This window comes from Hypanus sabinus, chromosome 5, assembly GCF_030144855.1.
Source record: "Hypanus sabinus isolate sHypSab1 chromosome 5, sHypSab1.hap1, whole genome shotgun sequence".
Taxonomy (NCBI): domain Eukaryota; kingdom Metazoa; phylum Chordata; class Chondrichthyes; order Myliobatiformes; family Dasyatidae; genus Hypanus; species Hypanus sabinus.
In genome coordinates, this window is record NC_082710.1 from 61156908 (window position 1) to 61175724 (window position 18817).

Consider the following 18817-nt stretch of genomic DNA (forward strand, 5'->3'; position numbering starts at 1 on the left):
AACTCATCAAATCAGTAGAATAGAAATTATAACAAGATCAATGAAAGATCAACTTGAATGCAGAAGAAAACAAACTGTGCAAATGCAAACATAAATAAATAGCAAGAAATAACAAGAACACGAGCTAATGAGATAAAGAGTCCATAAAGTGAGATTAGTGTGGGAACATTTCAATGGATGGGCAAGTGAGTGCAGTTATCCCCTTTTGTTCAAGTGCCTGATGGTTGAGGGGTAGTAACTGTTCTTGAATCTGGTAGTGCCAGTCCTGAAGGTCTTGTACCTTTTGCCTGATGGCAGCAGTGAAAACAGCATGGCCTGGGTTATGGGGATCTCTGATGACATACAATGATCCACTATCATTTGTCCAATGAAAGAACTATTGCAGTACACAATAACATTTTCATTTCAGGATTTTAGATCCCATTATTCTACCTGAAAAGTTATACTAGGCATCATTTAAGACAATTGGTTTTGCATCTCCACCAATGCAGGACTCCTGCAAAATTGAAGGAGTATGAAGCTTCATTATTCCAACCGTTCACAGTTATGCTCTATGTGGATACATATTTTTTAATATAAGTCCTCAACTTAGGCTTCCCCAGTTCGGAACCAATGTTACCCTTTGCCTTGTTGATTTGAAATCAATGCTTAATGGTTATGCATCCTACTTTAATTAACAGGCAAGCCTGATAAAACTCTTTCTCAACTGTCTTTTTTAAAGCTAATCTCTATTCAAAGCCTTTTACCCTAAAGCAGTAGGTGATTCTTCTCTGAAACACTACCACAACTTGAATGCTTTTTTTTGGAAAAGTTGTATTATTGCAATTATGAAAAGTACAGCATATTTCTTGCTTTAGCACAGGGGACCCCTTAGATAATTGTAGGGGTCCATGGCATAAAAAAGATTGGGAACACCTACTTTAGCAGAATCTTCACTATTATTACTGTACCGTTTTTACAGGGAACTTTCACATTCAATTAATCTGATGAATGCATGTAATAATAACTACTAATAGCATAAATAGATTTAGAGTCAGTAAATTATGAATGCAGTTTCTAGCAGTCTAAAAATTTGTCAGTTTTTCATGTGCTCATAAATTGCCAAAGAACACTGCTGAAGTAAATCTACCCAAAAGGTCAACTCATCACTTCCCTCAGCAGATTCAAGATGTTTAATGTCATTTTCATAACACAAGAGAAAAGGAGAACAAAATAATTGTTGCTCTGGATCTAATGTGGCATTAAAAAAACAGCAAGATAAAGAACACAATATAAATACTTAAGATAGTGTGTATGCATATGTGTGTATACACACACACACACACACACACAATGTCCAAGCTGCCTGATCTTTTTCCTGTAAACAGCCATTATTTTTTCAGACTAATATGATCTCCACTGCCAACATTTTGGCCCTAAGAATCTAAAAGATAAAGCTACATAAGATAATAATGAACAATTGAATCTTCTTGAGAAGACACCTCATTTGCTTTTGATCCTACAGCTCATATATTATGAATGTTTTAATCACACTTCAAATGTTCCATTACACAACGTAGTTAATGATCAATTAAAAGCCAAATGGATAAAATAAAATTGACCTTACTAGTGCTAAAAACTTTTCTTGTGTTCTAGATTTGTTTGTATTGGGGTTTTTGATAGAGAAATTGAGCACGATCCATTTACATTCATACTCTATATTCGCTTGAACAAGTTGTTTATGTCCTATATAAGGAACTATAGTATAGTGATACATCCAAGATGCTTCTTGACTGCGCAGCAGTGCAAGTTTAAGACAGATTCATTCTAGAGTGCCATTTTGAATATTGTGGAACCAGCTGTTAACATTAATCCTTCCACTGGGGAAAACCTCAGCTCAATGACTGTAGTCACAATCCTCACGTAAAATAATGTATGTAACTCAGTAAGAGTTCTAGCTATGATCTTTAGAAATCAGAATCAGATTTATTATCACCGGTACGTGACGTGAAATTTGTTAACTTAGCAGCAGCAGTTCAATGCAATACATAATCTAGCAGAGAAAAATAATAACAAGTAAATCAATTACGTTTACTGAATAGATTTTAAAAACGTGCAAAAACAGAAATACTGTACTTTTTTTTAAAAAGTGAGACAGTGTCCAAAGATTCAATGTCCATTTAGGAATCCAATGGCAGAAGGGAAGAAGCTGCTCCTGAATCGTTGAGTGTGTGCCTTCAGGCTCCTACCTGATGGTAACAGTGAGAAAAGGACTTGCCCTGGGAGCTGGAGGTCCTTAATAATGGACGTTGCCTTTCTGAGACACTGCTCCCTAAAGATGTCCTGGGTACTTAGAGATTTTTTTTACTTCAGATGCTGTAGAAATACAGCCCAAAACTCAGTGCTACTCCTTCCCATAAATAACCAAAAAAAACTATTAAGCAAACTTTATAAAAGAAAAATAATGCTGATGGAAATGGATATTTTCCATGAAATACCTTTTTTTCCTGCTTCAATAATATAATCAGTTGCATTTCTGAGGACACTCTTCTCTGGCAAATACCGAAAATCTGGAGGAACTAGAGAAGCAATTGATATTATTAGATAATGAGCCTCCGCAGACAAAGACCCCTGATGGCCCTGGTCAACGTGTCATTTACAGGCTGCAAATAGTGTGAAATGCCACTCAGGCTAAGTGAGTTATACATAGTGCTTGCTAACCAACCAACAAAGCAATTAAAGAGAAAAATAAAAAAAAGTGACTGAGATGTGCATCAAAATTGTCGGGCAGAACACAGCGCTTTCACAGAGCTGACAGACGGTCTTCTTTTTTAAACACAGTTGTAAGTAGATGACAGATAGATGGTTAAAAAAATACATCGGTAACATCTCAAAGTTGATGTTAGCTGACAAGCAAAACCCTGCTGTCATATTCATTTTGCTGGATTGCTTTCCAAACACTGTCAGAATGTATGACTCCATCTCCTGGCAACCAGCTAAGTAGTCTCAGCATCCTGGTAGGTTAATCATTTGAAAAATGTGGCGTCTATGGATGCACAGCGTGTATGTTGTACTGCAAGTCACAGTCAAAGAGAGGCTAAGTGGGTGGGGGTTGGGGGGTAGAGTGGGGGAAGATGTGATAATTTTCACTCTGAAATCTCAATCAAATAAAAGTATTTTAAACGATTTTAGAAATTGTTAAAGCTTTCTTTATATAAAAAGAGTGTAGCTATCAAATAGCCATCAGAACTCATGTCACGTCAGAACTTAGTGAGATAGTATTCTTTGCCGTTAGTGATGGGACTAGCAAAGAGCTCCAAATGAAATGATACAATCAAAATTTCTGCTATTGCTGATGTCATGTCAGATTTGTTTCCAAGGTAGGGACTGGAAAAGCTGGATGCCATTCTATATTCTTGCCTCAAAGCTATCTTAACTTCTGACAAGGTAAAAGTAGCCTCGCACATATATCTAATAGTATCACGCTGATGTTACTTCAGTGATTTGAGTTTGACTCTGACCTTGGTTGCTCTCTCTGTGTAGTTTGTCTATTCTTTTTGTAACTGTGTGCATGCTACAGCTTCCTCCCAAATCCCAAATGTTGTGCTGATAGGTTAACTGGCCACTGTAGTTTGCTCTTACGACTGGCAGATGGTAAAAGAAACCAGGATGGGGGGGGCACGGGGGTGAGTGTGAGGTTCCTGATTATATAAGAGAGGCGACTATAGGGAAATAAATGGGGATTCTGGGAGTGATGGTATTGCTCAGAGAGGCAGAATAAACTTTTTTTGCCAAATGGCCTCTTCTAATTTGCAATACCAAAATATCAGTATATTCTCCTTTAACATATTTTGTTTTACCTTATCAACAGCTAGAGTTTCTATTTTGATGATATTTAAGAAACAAAAGCTCACAACACAGATCAAAAATTGCTACCTTGTCAGTATCTCACAAATCACAGGAAAATTACTAACCTGATGTCCGACTTTGACAAGATGACATATTGGTCAAATGAAGATGACCTAAAACATATGCAGCATTGGACTGCAGTCCAATTACTCCAGAAAAACTAATAATCTATGGTAAGACAAAACATTAACAGATAAGTAAAACAGCACACAAAATATATCATCATTGAATTGAGTAAGTGTAATACATTTCAGTAGAATTTCAAAAAGCTTTTCTTCACATCATGCATAAAACTATATACTCTTTAAATTCCTTGTCCTCTTCAATTTCCTGTTCTAGTATCTCAAAATGTGGACAACTTAAAAAACAATTTTAAAAAATTGAGAAAAATGTGCTTGGATTAGTACCTGGCTGGCCTCAAGAATAATCATAGCAAAGGCATCCCAGCTTTCAGCTAATAAAGCATGAAATAACATGAGAGGCAATTCATCCACAATCGAGGCAGCCTAGTCCAGTTGCCACACAGAGGCACTTAACAATAAACTCCACTGTCACATAGCTCATAAGGAAATGACTCAAGCCAGTGTCATAGATGTCTAATGAAAACCTCTCCCTCAATGTTGCAAAAACAAAGGAGCTGGTTCTGGATTAAAGGAGGAATGGAGACGGGCTAACCCCTATTGACATCAATGGATCTGCGGTTGAGAGGGTAAACAACTTCAAGTTCCTCGGCATCCACATCAGCGAGGACCTCACGTGGTCTGTACACACCAGCTGTGCAGTGAAAAGGCACAACAGTGCCTCTTTCACCTCAGATGGTTGAGGAAGCTTGGTATAGGCCCCTAAATCCTTTCTACAGGGGTACAATTGAGAGCATCCTGACTGGCTGCATCACTGCCTGGTATGGGAACTGTACCTCCCTTAATGGCAGGACTGCAGAGAGTGGAGCAGACAGCGCAACACATCTGTAGTTATGAACTTCCCGTGATACAGGACATTTAGCAGGGCAGGTGTGTAAAAAGGGCCCGTAGGATCATTGGGGACCCAAGCCATCCCAGCCACAATATATTCTAGCTACCACCATTTGGGAAGCGGTTCTGCAGCATTAAAGCTAGGACCTAAAGGCTCCGGGACAGCTTCTTCCACCAGGCCATCAGACTGATGAACTCACACTGACTTGAGTGTACTCTATATTACATTGACTGTTCTATTTATTATAAATTACTATGATTGCACACTTAGATGGAGAAGTAACGTAAAGATTTTTACTCCTGTACGTGAAGGATCTAAGAAATAAATTCAATTCAATTCACACAAGTGTCTAACATAAGCACTTGGAAATGATGCCAAAAGAACCAAAACGGCAGGAGGAAAAAAGAAGAGGAGAAAAATGGCAGGGGAACTTGGACAAAACAATGTAAAAGTTGCAAAATGTAGAGGAACATGAGGACCTGCCAGCAAGTCAATATAGGTATGTTCTCCACAGCCAGAGAGCAGAATGGGATGGAAAAAATGCAGCACCTTAAAAACTCTGAAGGGTTTCCAATCCGAAACATTAACTTGCATGTGCAGCCTGAGCTGCTGAATATTGCCAGCAGTTTCTAATTTGTTTTAGATTCTCAGCCTCTGCATTTTCTTTTAGTTGTCAAATGACTAGAGTTTGTTTAAAATGCTTTTTTTTTTAAAAAGAGCTATTCATGTTCATGGCAATAACTAATCAGTTCACCTAATGTGCAGTGGATGATGTGGGGAAAGGGAGTCTAAAGCCATATAAGCATTCTGATTTAATGATTGCTCATTGCCCTCACACTTCTATTGCTGATTGGTTCAATGAGTGTTATTAAAATTTTACCTTAGCAAACTCTGTAAACATTACCTGTGTCACTGCTCTGATAACTTCATTCATCTTTGATTGTAAGTGGGATGACTGGATCACATCTGACTTCAGCTGTGTATGGAAGAGTCAAAACAGATTAGGCAGCAATAGATTAGATTCAGTAGATTAAATGGTAGCTGCAGGAGCTTGACAAATTCTTATTTGCACTTCTGTTTCAGAAACTAGATTTTTATGCACTTCAATATTCTACATAAAGATAATTTAAAAAAAAATTTAGTTGAAAATGAACTGGGATAGGAAGAACTAAGGATATGGATCAATCTGAAAATAAGGACAACAGAGATGACAGAAGAGCTAGACAATGACAGTCAAGGTACCAGAAGCTGAGTTTTTGATGAATGTAATTTTATGAGGAGTCAGCAAGGTGAATTACTAAATCACTTATACTAAAGGCTGCGTAGGACATGGCTTCTTTCAGAAGTAAATCTACTTATCAAATATTCTGCCTATTCTGATCCAACTCCTCTCCAATAACCTATCCTTCATTAATGCTATAAACAAGTTGTCAAATATGGGGGTGGCAAGCAATATTCCACCATATAAAAGAGTACCACAGACTGAATTTCACTTCTTTAAGTTTCATCATCTTCTTATACCATCCTATCACTTGACTGAATGAACATAATTTTATCCTTTAAAATCAAAGTGATTAACATTATCCTAAGTTAACTGTTACCAACTATCTTTGGTTGCTTATTGATTTCAACAGGAGTGCCAAAAACATACAGTCACTATCTGGGGACCTAAATTACCCCACAAGTGGCTGAAGAGATCTGCATTCACATTAAACTAATCTAATTTTTTACATGTGGCTCATTATTACCCCAAAATCATTGCTAACGTGAGTGGCAAACAGCTTCACCTTAAATTACTGGTTAACATTTTTTCAGTTGTGCCTCATACTTGTGCAACTTATCCTAACCTGAAAAGCACCAATTCTCACACAGTTCAAACAATGCACTCTGTGCAGTTCTACTCCACCAATTTTTTTTGAGATAATTGACTGCTTTTTAACTACATTTCAATAATTCAGATTTTCATCAATACTCTGAGAAACTCCATCAGATCATGTGGTCAGTAAAATAATAGTCTTCAAATGATGCCATCTTAAGCCTTAAAAGACAATAAAAGATTAGAATGTAACAACCTCTATTCAACATGAATGGTAAAGAATGTAACTTTTCCCAAGTTCTGAAGAAGGGTTGCTGACCAAAACTATTGACTGATCTCTCTTTCCTTGACTGCTGCTTCTCTGGCCGAGTTCTTACAGTACTTCTGGTCCAATGTTACCCTTTTAGCAAACCTTTTAAATCCATGGGTTGTTGTTGCCTTAAACACTTTGTATAACCTTTTCACATCAAGTCCATTCTCTATCTGGAAACAGCAAATCTGAACACAAGTCTTTTTTATTTATATTCTTCTCCCAAAAGTTATTTGAGAGTTTGAATAAAAATGTACCTTTTGAGTTTTTTCCTAATTTAAGTTTTCTAATACTTAATTCACATCAGTCAATGTGAACAAGGCAATTGAGAAGGTCAAGTGGGAACCTGGTTTCTAATTACTGTTTCTTCTCAGTAAACTAGGGACTAGTCCTGCCACAAAAACGTGACCAGCCCAGCAAAGTCTGGGAATTTAGGAGCATGCACATCAGACAGTTCTGAATGGGAGAGTCAAATTTGAGATAAAGGTTATGCCAACCCAAAAAGAGACTATTTCTGAATGGAGTCTCTTTACACTTCCCTTAAAGATTTTACTGATTCTCATCTTTTTATTATTACAAAGTTGGGAAAAACTGATTGATCAATTCCTCTACTTTGAGGAAACCAAATACAAATTTGGGGACTGATTTGCAGAATATTTCTATTCAGACTTTGAGGCTGACCCTAAGCTTAAGGTTGACTATCTATTATTTTAATTCCCCACCCCATTATGAGCTCCCTTTGGCTTCTCTTTGGCCTCCTACACCATTCAAGCAAAGTTCAATGCAAACTTAAACATAAGAAATTCACATACAATATATGTGCTCTGAAATTTTGCAATTGTAGTTTGAGGAGGAGTTTGCACATACAGCTTTTGGGACACAGCAAAAGAATTAGTCATATACTCACCACTTTCAGAATGTAGTTTAATTGCTTCCCCTCCCCCTTCTGGTAATGCAGATATTATACATCTCATCCTAGTTACACATCCTTCTGACATGCATTTACCACCCTCTTTGAGCAGGTACCACCATCACAATTGCGTCATTCAGTATTTTCTCGTCTCCACCCATCACAAAACGTTCCTGTTGTTTTCCCTGACCTCTCTTTTCTTCACAACTTGCTTCATTTCTATCTTTTCCCAGTTCTGATAAAAAGTAATTGACATGAAACACTAGAAACAAAGCAACTGCAGATACTTGAAATTTGACCCGAAATGTCAGGAATTCCCCTCCCCTCCCCCATGGATACTACTTGATCCACTGAGTTACTCCAGTAGATCGTTTGTTGACTTGAAAGATTAAATCTGGTCCTCTAACCACAGCTGCTGCCTTATCTCTTGAACTTTTCCAGTATTTAGTTTTTAATGCTCAATTATTCAATAGTCTCTGAACCCTTGATCAGATTTTAGATTGTAGAAGGAAGTGAAGAGTGATGCCACGTGTATGAATCCAGCACACAAAGGTAAGGCAGCAGTGATTAATTCGATGCAATGTTTAACTGGCACTACAATTGCAAAATTTCAGTGCACATATATTCTCTGTGAATTTAGTGGTCTAAAATTAAACAGCAGGCCTTGAATAGGAGGAGAAAGCCGGCTCCATAGTTACTCAAAGGGCCAGCACCTACGGTTACAATTATTGGGAAGACATATGCAAAACCAAACTAAAATCAGTCCAGGTGGTTCTAAAGTTGCATATCTCAGCTTTAAACCTTTCTTCTTTGTAACACTTGAACAATGATAACCCCTGCAACCAATACCCTCTTTGTATCTCATTGGCATCAGAGAGATGTGATACATCTCTAGCGCTCATCTATTAGCAGCCCCACTATTTAAAGTGAAGATTCCCAGTGAAGAACTCTGACCAGGAATTACTGAACATAGCAGTTGCCTGAAGTGACTTTGCTACTAATAATTGCTATACATACAGAAGACTGAAGAGTTACATCTCCATAGTGCATGAGATAATTGAAACAGATCCTTACGTGCTGCTGCGTTAGCGCAAGAATTTATAGAGCAGTTTCCCACCACGCTGCTTTAATCCTTCAGTCAATCTCCAGAGATTCTGAACATTCTGCTTACTGACACACAACAAGAGCCAACCCGAACATTCTCTCCAGCCACACAGAGGAGAAACCTACTTGAACTTTATAGTTATTTCACATTATGGTTAGTTAAATAATTGCACTGGCCTACAATGTCTAGTGTACCCTAACAGGAGCACTGCTTGGGCTAAACTGCAGAACAATACAATCATTCTTCACCAGAGAAACTGGAAATCCCTAGAGTTTTAAATGGTTCCAGGTTATCAGTTAAGAGTGGTGGTGGTGGGGGTGGGGGGGGGGGGGGGGGAAGAGGTCAGAAGAGTCTTGAGGAAACATCAGTATTGGAGTTTGATGATGAACGGGATAGAAACAGAACCAAGGTGCAGGCACAGTGACAGATGGTGGCAAGTCAGGAGTAGGGGAGTCCGAGTCTCAGCTAGAGGGAATCTGTATATATGGGCGATCTGAGGTAGACATCAATGCAGTGGTGTGGTAGTTATCTAACTACCAGTTAGTTATCCAGCTACAGCTGAGCCTCAACAAAGTTCAGTCCCACAATGTTTGGGAAGCAGCACATGTAGAAATTTACGTCATTCCAAGACACTTACACATGGAAATCCTGTCAGGGCTACAAGACAGACACACAACAAGAAATGTCCAGTTATATTCTAGAGCAATACAAAGTGACCCAGAAATAACGTAACTGAGTTTCTAAGATCCTCCACTGAATTATTTTGTTTTCTAGTCCATTAATTCTAAAAATTTAATGTATAAGTAAATTTATTTCAAGCAAAAGATCTACCTGTATCACAGAACTTTCGGATCCCACCAATGCAACAAGCCCATTTATTGCAGCTAATCGATGCATCGTTGGGCAACCCTTTAAATGAAGAATAGATGAAAATAATTAGATAAAGTTACTATTAACATACTATGAACAGTGAATGCAATAGAGTCTGCAGAAAAAAATGTTTTTGGAATATTATCTGCAAATAATGTACCAACTGCAAGACGTCTGAAGTCTTAATTGAGTTAAGACTTAATAATATCAAAACACCAATAACATTAGGTAACTTGTTCATCTACTAACCAAGAGAAAATACCTGGGTTATACTTGGAAGTTTAACTAATTATTGGAGGTCAGGATAAAATGTTACAATTATTGACGAGTCTGAATTATTGAAAAATTTTAGTAGGTTCAAAGATAAAATAATGTACTTATACAGACACCTATTGAATGCATTGTTGTCATTAGTCAGTAGTTCTAGAAATCCATTGTATATTATAGATGATAGAACAGCAGAGAAATTTATGTTAAAAATGTGTATACTATCCTACAAATACTCTCTGTTAAGCATTACAGGAAGTGCTACTTTTCTATAATAATATTGATACAAGTAATCATTAAGAAACCTTGTGCCGGTTAATTCAATCACAAATAAGAGAAAATTTGCAGATGCTGGAAATCCAAGCAATGCACACAAATTGCTGGAGGAACTCAGCAGGCCAGGCAGTATCTATGGAAAAGAGTACGGTCGACATTTTGGACCAAAACCCTTCGGCAGGACTGAAAAAATTGATGAGTTCAGTTAAAAGGTGGGGGGAGAGAAGAGAAGCACAAGGTTATTGGTGAAACCAGGAGGGGGAGGAATGAAGTAAAGAGCTGGGAAGCTGATTGGTGAAAGAGATACAGGGCTGGAGAAGGGAGAGTCTGATTGGAGAGGACAGATTCCCCTTTTCCAGCTCTGTATCGCTTTAACCAATCAACTTCCCAGCTCTTTAGTTCACCCCTCTGCTTCCCAGTTTCACCTATCACCTTGTGTTTCTCCCTCCCCACTATGTTTTAACTCGAGTCATCACCTTTTTTTCTTCAGTCCTGCTGAAAACGCTTAGCCCAAAACGACACCTGAACTCATTTCCATATATGCTCCCTGACCTGCTGAGTTCCTCCAACATTTTGTGTGTATTGCCAGTTAATTCACTTTGTTTAACTTTATTACCTTGGTCATGCCTATTGTATTATTAATCCATTAAATTTATTTCAAACTGTGGTAATGTGCTCAGATGCTCAATGGCTATAAGATTGTTTCAAGTTGGTGGACAAGGCCATGGTCAAGGACTCAGAGAATCTGAATGATTCTCTGGTCACAGACTTCATTAAAAAGTCATAGATGAGTGTTTCCCCACAAACTCATTCCATCTTCCCTAACCTGAAGCCCTGTGTAAACCATGAGATCCACAATCTGCTGAGGGCTAGATCTTAGCACTTAGGTCTGACGACCAAGTAAGATACAAGAGGTCCAGGTACAATCTCCAGAGAGTCGTCTCATGAGGTAAGTGGCAATTTAGGACTAAAATTGAACCACAAGAGGATGTTTGACAGCTCTGGCGGCACTTAAGTTCTATTAGCTCTTACAAAGTCAGTTCAATGCCTTCTATGCACAATTTGACCATCAAAATATGGAGGAACTTTCATAAACTCCCACAGCCCCCAATAACCCAGTGATTTTAGTCTCTGAGGCTGATGTGAGAACAGCCTTCAGGAGGATGAACCCATGGAAAGCATCTGGCCCAGAACTAAAAACCTCTGCTAACCAGCTGGCTGGAATTTATCTTTAACCTTTCACTTCGGCAGTCTGAGGCAGGTTTCAACTATACCAATGCCCCAAAAAAGAACCGGATAACCTCCCTCAAAGATTATCATCCAGTAGCCCCTAGACTGTGGAACAGCATTCCCCTTCCTATCAGATCTGCCCCCTCCACTGACTCTTAAATCCAGGCTCAAAACTAACTTTTATTCATAGCGTTTGAATCCTCTTGATGTGGCTGATTTTTGGCTTGTGCCTTGGTCCTTGTGCTGTTTCTTTTGTGCCTATAAGCTGTTTCCCTTGTTGGTAATGTCTGTGTTTCTTGTATTTGTGATTTTAGCTATCTGCTCTGATCTGTACAGTACTTTGGTCAACGAGGGTTGTTTTTAAATGCGCTATATAAATAAACTTGCCTTGATTTACATCCACTGTGATGAAGTGCTTTGAGAAGTTGGTGATGAAACGTACAAACCCCTGCCTGAAAACCAACTTGAATCAATTTCAATTTGTCTACCGGCACAACAAGTCCACAGCAAATGCTATTTCATTGGCTTTTCACTCAATCCTAGATCATCTAGTCAGCAAAGATGCATACATCAAGATGCTCTTCATCAATTACAACTTGGCACTCAATCCATTCAAAACTAATGAAGAAGTTTCAAGACCTTGGCTTCAATGCCTCCTTGTTCAATTGGATCCTCAGTTTCCTCACTTACAGACATCACTCAGTTCAATAATATCTCCTCCACAATCTCCATTAACACAGGATATCACTAGGCTGTGTGCTTTAGCCCCGCTCTACTCGCTTCACGCTTATGACTGTCACAGCTCCAATGTCATATTTTTAAGTTTGCTGACGACACCACTGTCATAGACCAAATCAAAAGTGGTAACAAATCCCCAAGAAGGAAGAGAGATTGTTTACCATTATTTGCACAATTGTTGACTGGGTCAGATAATGTCAAGTGCCTTGTTCTTGACATAATTATCTTTAATTGTTGTTCTCTATTTAATAAAATGTTGCTAAATGTAAAAGAATCACAGAGTCATAAACTACAGAAACAGGCCCACTGGCCACAACACACAGAAAATGCTGCTGGAACGCAGCAGGTCAGGCAGCATCTATAGGGAGAAGCACTGTCGACGTTTCGGGCCGAGACCCTTCGTCAGGACACTGGTCTCTCTGTCTTTTCAGATACCTCCTTGTATTAATCTAATCAACTACCACTTGTGTAAAGACTTGGCCAATCAGGTGGTCATCTGGATGCTTTTTAACATTGTGGAAGTTCCTGCTTCCTTCACCACTCAGGCAGTATATTCTAGATTGCAAACACTTACTGGGTGAAAAAAAACTCTTCCTCAGATTCCCTCTGAACCTTTTACTTTTCACCTTAAACCTATACCGCCATGGTCTTAAGACACCTGTCATGGTGGGAAAAGATTCTTACTACCTACCTGACCTATGTCTCTTAGAATTCTTAGATTGCAAGAAAAACAAACCCACCATATCCAACATCTCATAAGAGAAATGTTCCATCCCTGGCAACATCCTGGTGAGCTTCTTCTGCACCCTCTCCAGTGCAATCACATCCTTCCTGTCATGTGGTGACTAGAACTGCAAACACTTTTCTGGCTGTTGCCTATTAATAACATTTTAACAAGTCCCCTCTGTTTTTATATCCTACGCTCTGGCTAATAAAGGCAAGCATTCCAAATATCTTTACACCATCCAATTCACCTGTGCTGCCAAGATCCTTTTTTTCTTCAATTCTCCCAGGGATTCACTATTTATGGCATATACCCAACACTTATTTGAAAAGGCATTCCTCACTTCACCAGAATGCATCACATCATATTTATTCCATTCTACCTGCCTAACTTACCAGCTGAACATTATCATTCTGAAGCCTGACTCCTTTTATAATTATCAACACCTAGTTTCATGTCACCTCATCCTTCATTTTCATCCCCCCTACATTAATGTCAATGTTGTTCATGTAAATAACATACCATAAAGAAAAAGTTCCTTTTAATTCTAACAGAGCCATCAACGAAATTGACTCCAACCAATCAAACTTACTACAAACTGTTTTCTTTCATTTAAATTACTTTACTTTCTTCAATTTACTGAACTCCCTTTCTCCTGGTGTGATTCTAACAGGTCTCTTCTGTCTATTCCTGAAGGCCTCGGCACACTTCCTAAAGCATGTTTCCAAGAATTAGTCACAATAATTTAGCTGGTGCTTACTACAATTATTTTGCTCTTCCACCAAATGCCTCTATTTGTAAAGACAAGACCACCAATGAACCTTGGGACTTTATTTTAGCACTTTCACAGTATTATGGATATCCAGATCTCATTGTTCTTATTATTCCTAAAAAAATTATATCATTTTGCTTTATCTTGTCTCTTCCCATTTTTCCTACCAAAAAGATATTACTTCACATTTGTCAGTGTCACTTGTCCATGGAATCTATCTGCACTTTTTAACATATTAATTCATGAGATGTAGGTTTATCTGGCAAGGCCAGTACTTACTGTCATCCCAAAGATAATGGTGATGAGACTCCCCCAGAACTGTTGCATTTTGTGTTAATAGTCCCAGACCAAAGCTTACAGCTTGTCTCCCTCACTGCTGATCACAATTTTTCCTCAGCTTTTATATATGGAAGATCTACGTGCTTTTGCAGACAGATAAACACCGACATCAGTTCTTTTAACTGTTAATCATTTATCCATAACACCTAACCTCGGCTAGAAGGATCTTCAGCCAAGCAGGTAGCAGTCGATTCCGAAGATCTTCAGCCTTGCCATGACCAGAAACAGCCAACCCATGGACTACAGTTCCCAGAGCCATTGCAAAGCCAGGAATCTGAAAATCAAATAGAATTTCATCCTTAATATCTCAGGTACACAACGTACATGGTTTGAATCAGATTTAAAGTAGAATGTGAAGCAGAACCATAAACTTAAGGAAAAGTTATTTCCTTCTCTGTGCTACACTTACATAATTAATTCTGTTGTGATCTGCTCTCTAATTTGCTTGCATATGATTAACTAAAGAGACACATAATCAACATATTTCAATGCAGATGTTTCAAATTTCTACACAATATTGTCAATGATTCTCTGTGTCTACTGCATATAATAATGTGGTAAAATCAAGAGTCTTCCCACACAGACTGAGCTATTAATCAAAATTCTTGATCTCTTCGCATAACAGCTTCAGACCATAATCACAGGCCTTGGCTCAATTAATTCCAATTGCTTCAAAGATATTGTCACCTTAACAAAAACATTCATACTTCTGCTGAATTAACTCTGGGTGATTTAGATGATTCATTAGCCTGGTATGGATGGGAATTTCCTGCAGTAGTTTTTCTGTTTTTATGTTTGGATTTTCTCCCCTACATTTTTGTCTTTCGCAATAATTACACAGCTGTGGGTAGTAGTTGGGAAGGAATGTTTTTATTTTTGGAAATACAGAGAAAGAATGATTTGTGTAAGCTAGCTGGTCACAACAATATGTTACCCAACAATTTGGAAGACCATGATATTGAAATCCGGTGTAATGTGGTTTTCAGAAAGACCTTGAGCTCCTGACTAACACTGGTCTTACATAAATAACTCCACACATCTCAGCTCTACTTTAGAGAGCTTTTTTAAATTTTATGACATGAGAAAAAGAAACATTTGGAGGGAAAGCTGAATTAACAGATATTCAACGAAGATTATCTGACCATAGAAGTTGAAAACATTTATTATTACAGCATTATAAACAACATACCAGTTTTGCTTAAATCAGTGGCTCACATAAGATCAAACATTTGCTTCTCTTAGAGTTCACATATTTATTGTATATAATTTCTTTCAAGAGCAAGAACTCTTAAGAAATTGATGAGAAACTAATGTGAACTAAATTCACAAAGGAGCCAAAATCTGCAGATGCTGAAAATCCCAGGAAGTCACACAAAATGCTGGAGGAACTCAGCAGGCCAGGCAACTTCTATGAAAAAGAGTACAGCCAACGTTTCGGACTGAGACCCTTCATCAGGACTAGAATTCTCCAGGCACAATTTCCATGAAGGATTTCAATATTTGAAACAGATGTTTCCCTGAATAACTGATACCAAGATTAAGGAAGGCATTTTTGTCAGTCCGCAAATCAAATAGATCATCAATAACAGGCAATTCGAAAAACTTTTAGAGGGACTGGAGAAAATCGTATGGAAGAAATTCAAGGACATTGCTGAAAATTTCCTTGGCAACTGCAGAGCACCAAACTACATGCAGCTGTTTGACAACATGCTTCAAGCATACAAAACCATGAAGTGTAACACGTCACTAAAGATTTATTTTCTGCATTCCCATTTAGACTTCTTCCTTGCAAATTTGGCACTGTCAAGCACGGTGAAAGGTTTCAACTGGGACACTGTGGTTGTAACGTTCTCCTTCGCGTGTCACGAACGCCGAATTTAACGTCGAGATAAACCACAGTTAATAAGAACCAGATCGCAGCAAGATTAACCATTTACTGTTCACTCTTCACATTAACATATGGTGAAAACTGTTGATAAAACAATACAAGATTGATACAGTATTTGTTCCTTCCTTAATATCACATTTCAAGTGTAAATACTTGCAAAGGTGACTATAACTACATTACACTAAGGTGCAGTATACAGGGAGAGTTTACCTGCTCCATTGACTACTTTAAATACACTTCCATGCAAACTATCCGCGACTCTTTAACTAACGAAAGCATAAACATTATCTACCGTCGTTACTTCTAACAGGATCGGCATTAACATCTTAGTTCAACATATCGATTATCTATTAACTTACAGCGTTGCTCTCACTGTGATTTCTCATGCCTGCAAAACAACTTCTGCTTGGGTCTGCCTCGTGGTAAGCCCCCACCCTCGCGTTAATTCCAAACCGGTATTTTCCCACAAGACACGGCGAAACCGGATGTGACGTCATCGCATGCCGATATATTTTACATGCAATGAATATACTTTAAACACTTCTAATTCTAACTAGAAAATACTATCGAATGAATTACTAAGCGGAAATATTATAAACTAAATAACTGTCGTAAAGACAGCACAGTGGTCATGGAGGAACAGTATCAGGGCAACTACAATCCATCAATGCTGACTGATTATTGTTAAGCAAGATGCCTCAGACAATGAATACAAACAAAATTCATCAACAAACATTTTTAGCTTAGTTAAACTATTGGGAAGTGTCAGCACCATTATACAATTAAATGCATTATATTCAATAAAAGTAAATGTTTGTCCAAATCCCTATGTGATACAAGCAGTATGAAATTATATTCTTGTACAGATACAAGCAGTCTATTACAAACAGAAGATTCTAAGAAAGCAATGCTTTCAAATAAATTTGCTCTCTAGTGTTATGTTTTACATTTATACACTCATGTTTGCATGCCTAACAAGACCGTCACATAAGTGATACAAGTAAGGTAATTGCAGTGACGACAAATAAGTGAGCATTATAATCAATGAATCAATGACAACATCATTGACTTTGACCACAGGGGAAATAAAACTGGCCATTACTTATGCATCTCTTATTATCTAGTGACTTATGCTGGGTAATACCTGCATGTTTTGCCTGTAGGAAATGGCCTATGTTCACCTTTAAAATAATGAACAGCTTTTCAAAACACTACATGAATTAATGAAAAGTGGTTATTTAGTTGAATATCATTCAGCTGTCAACATTTAAGGGATAATCCACTGAAAGACTATGTAAGAAAACACTGGATTTACATTAAGTCTAATTACATTCTCAGTATATCTCAAAGCATTGCAAAACTTTATTAGATGAGATGAGATGAATTTGTTTATTTTGCAGCCATCAGTTGATGCAAGAATGCTGGACTTCTATTCTCGTAAAAAGAGTCAAGCCATCTTCTCATCTTCACATGAATGAGTCAACAAGTTCTCTGATTAATGCTTCATCCAAAAGATAACATCTCCTACAAGAACAAACATAGGCACTAGAATACAAGAGGCATATGTCTCAGCAGCTGGATTCTGAATGCTAGCCCTGAGGGATGGGTGTGTGTGTGTGTGTGTGTGTATACACCCATACTATATACACACTTATTATATAAAAGTCCTTTAGCATATCAACCTTGCAGCACAAGATTTATTCTGTCATGAATATTAGCTGATTGAGTTGTACAGAAAATTAGCACACCTACTGATGCAGTTAGTTCTGTTGTGGATCAAGAATTTATTTGACAATCTCTTCTTAGAGAAACTATGTTGGCAAAAATGTTGCTTTGAAGTTATAAAACAAGCAAATCTGAATACAGTTAAAAGGACAGGCGGGGGTTACAATAACACTGTTAACTAGGACAACTAGGAACAACAAAGGAGCTGTTTCATCATGCCAGCAGTTGCCAACAAACAGCCATAACAGGGTATTGGAACATCTCTTTCCACTGAACTTTGGGAAGGTAATTTTTAAATAGAAAAAAGACTTTATCCCACATTTGATTTACAACTTATACCAATGTCTGCATGCAGGTTCAGGTCATAAACAAATCCCCATTCCCATGGACAAAAAGCACAGTTCCAAAAGTTTCAAGGCTACAGAAATTTTGAGAGAATCAGAAATATCGGTGGTAGAACTAGAAGACAAGATACTCAAGTCAATTAGGATTACCCACTGATAATGGAAACTTACATTATTTTTAAATTTATATTGTTATACAAAGGTAAGTTGTACTAATCATACTAACTGAATCATATTCATTGGTGTTAAAAAGAATAGCTGGTTATTTGCTTGAATCATTATTTCACTAATCCTTTGTTGACTTTCCTAGTGTATTTTCAGAATCAGATTTATTATCATCAATATATGATGAGCAAGAGGTTATTTTATCCAGTAGCACAGTGCAAAAAGAGAAAAATCTATAAATTAAAAATTAAAACAATAGTGCAACAAAAACAAATAATGAGGCTGTGTTTATGTATTCATGGATTGTTCAGATATCTAATGTGGAGGGGGACAAGCTGTTCCTAAATAGTTGAGTTTGGGTCTACAAGCTCCTATACCTCCTTCCTGATGGTAGTAATGAGAAAAGGCTCATTTCCCCCAGCGATCCAGATGGTGAGGGCCTTTAATGATGGATGCTACTTGAAGATATCCTCCATGG

The 18817-nt window shown here is 37.8% G+C and overlaps 1 protein-coding gene across 12 annotated transcripts in view; it reads right to left on the bottom strand.

Moving 5' to 3' along the window:
- focad (focadhesin) overlaps positions 1–18817 on the bottom strand; it is a 223520-nt gene that overhangs the window by 30787 nt on the left and 173916 nt on the right. For all 12 annotated transcript variants that reach the window (XM_059970009.1, XM_059970007.1, XM_059970005.1 and 9 more), the window contains 5 exons: positions 14369–14491; positions 9833–9910; positions 5765–5836; positions 3954–4056; positions 2478–2558 (listed from right to left, as the gene is read on the bottom strand). In XM_059970009.1, the coding sequence (XP_059825992.1) occupies positions 2478–2558; positions 3954–4056; positions 5765–5836; positions 9833–9910; positions 14369–14491 (457 nt within the window). The remainder of the gene's footprint in view (positions 1–2477; positions 2559–3953; positions 4057–5764; positions 5837–9832; positions 9911–14368; positions 14492–18817) is intronic.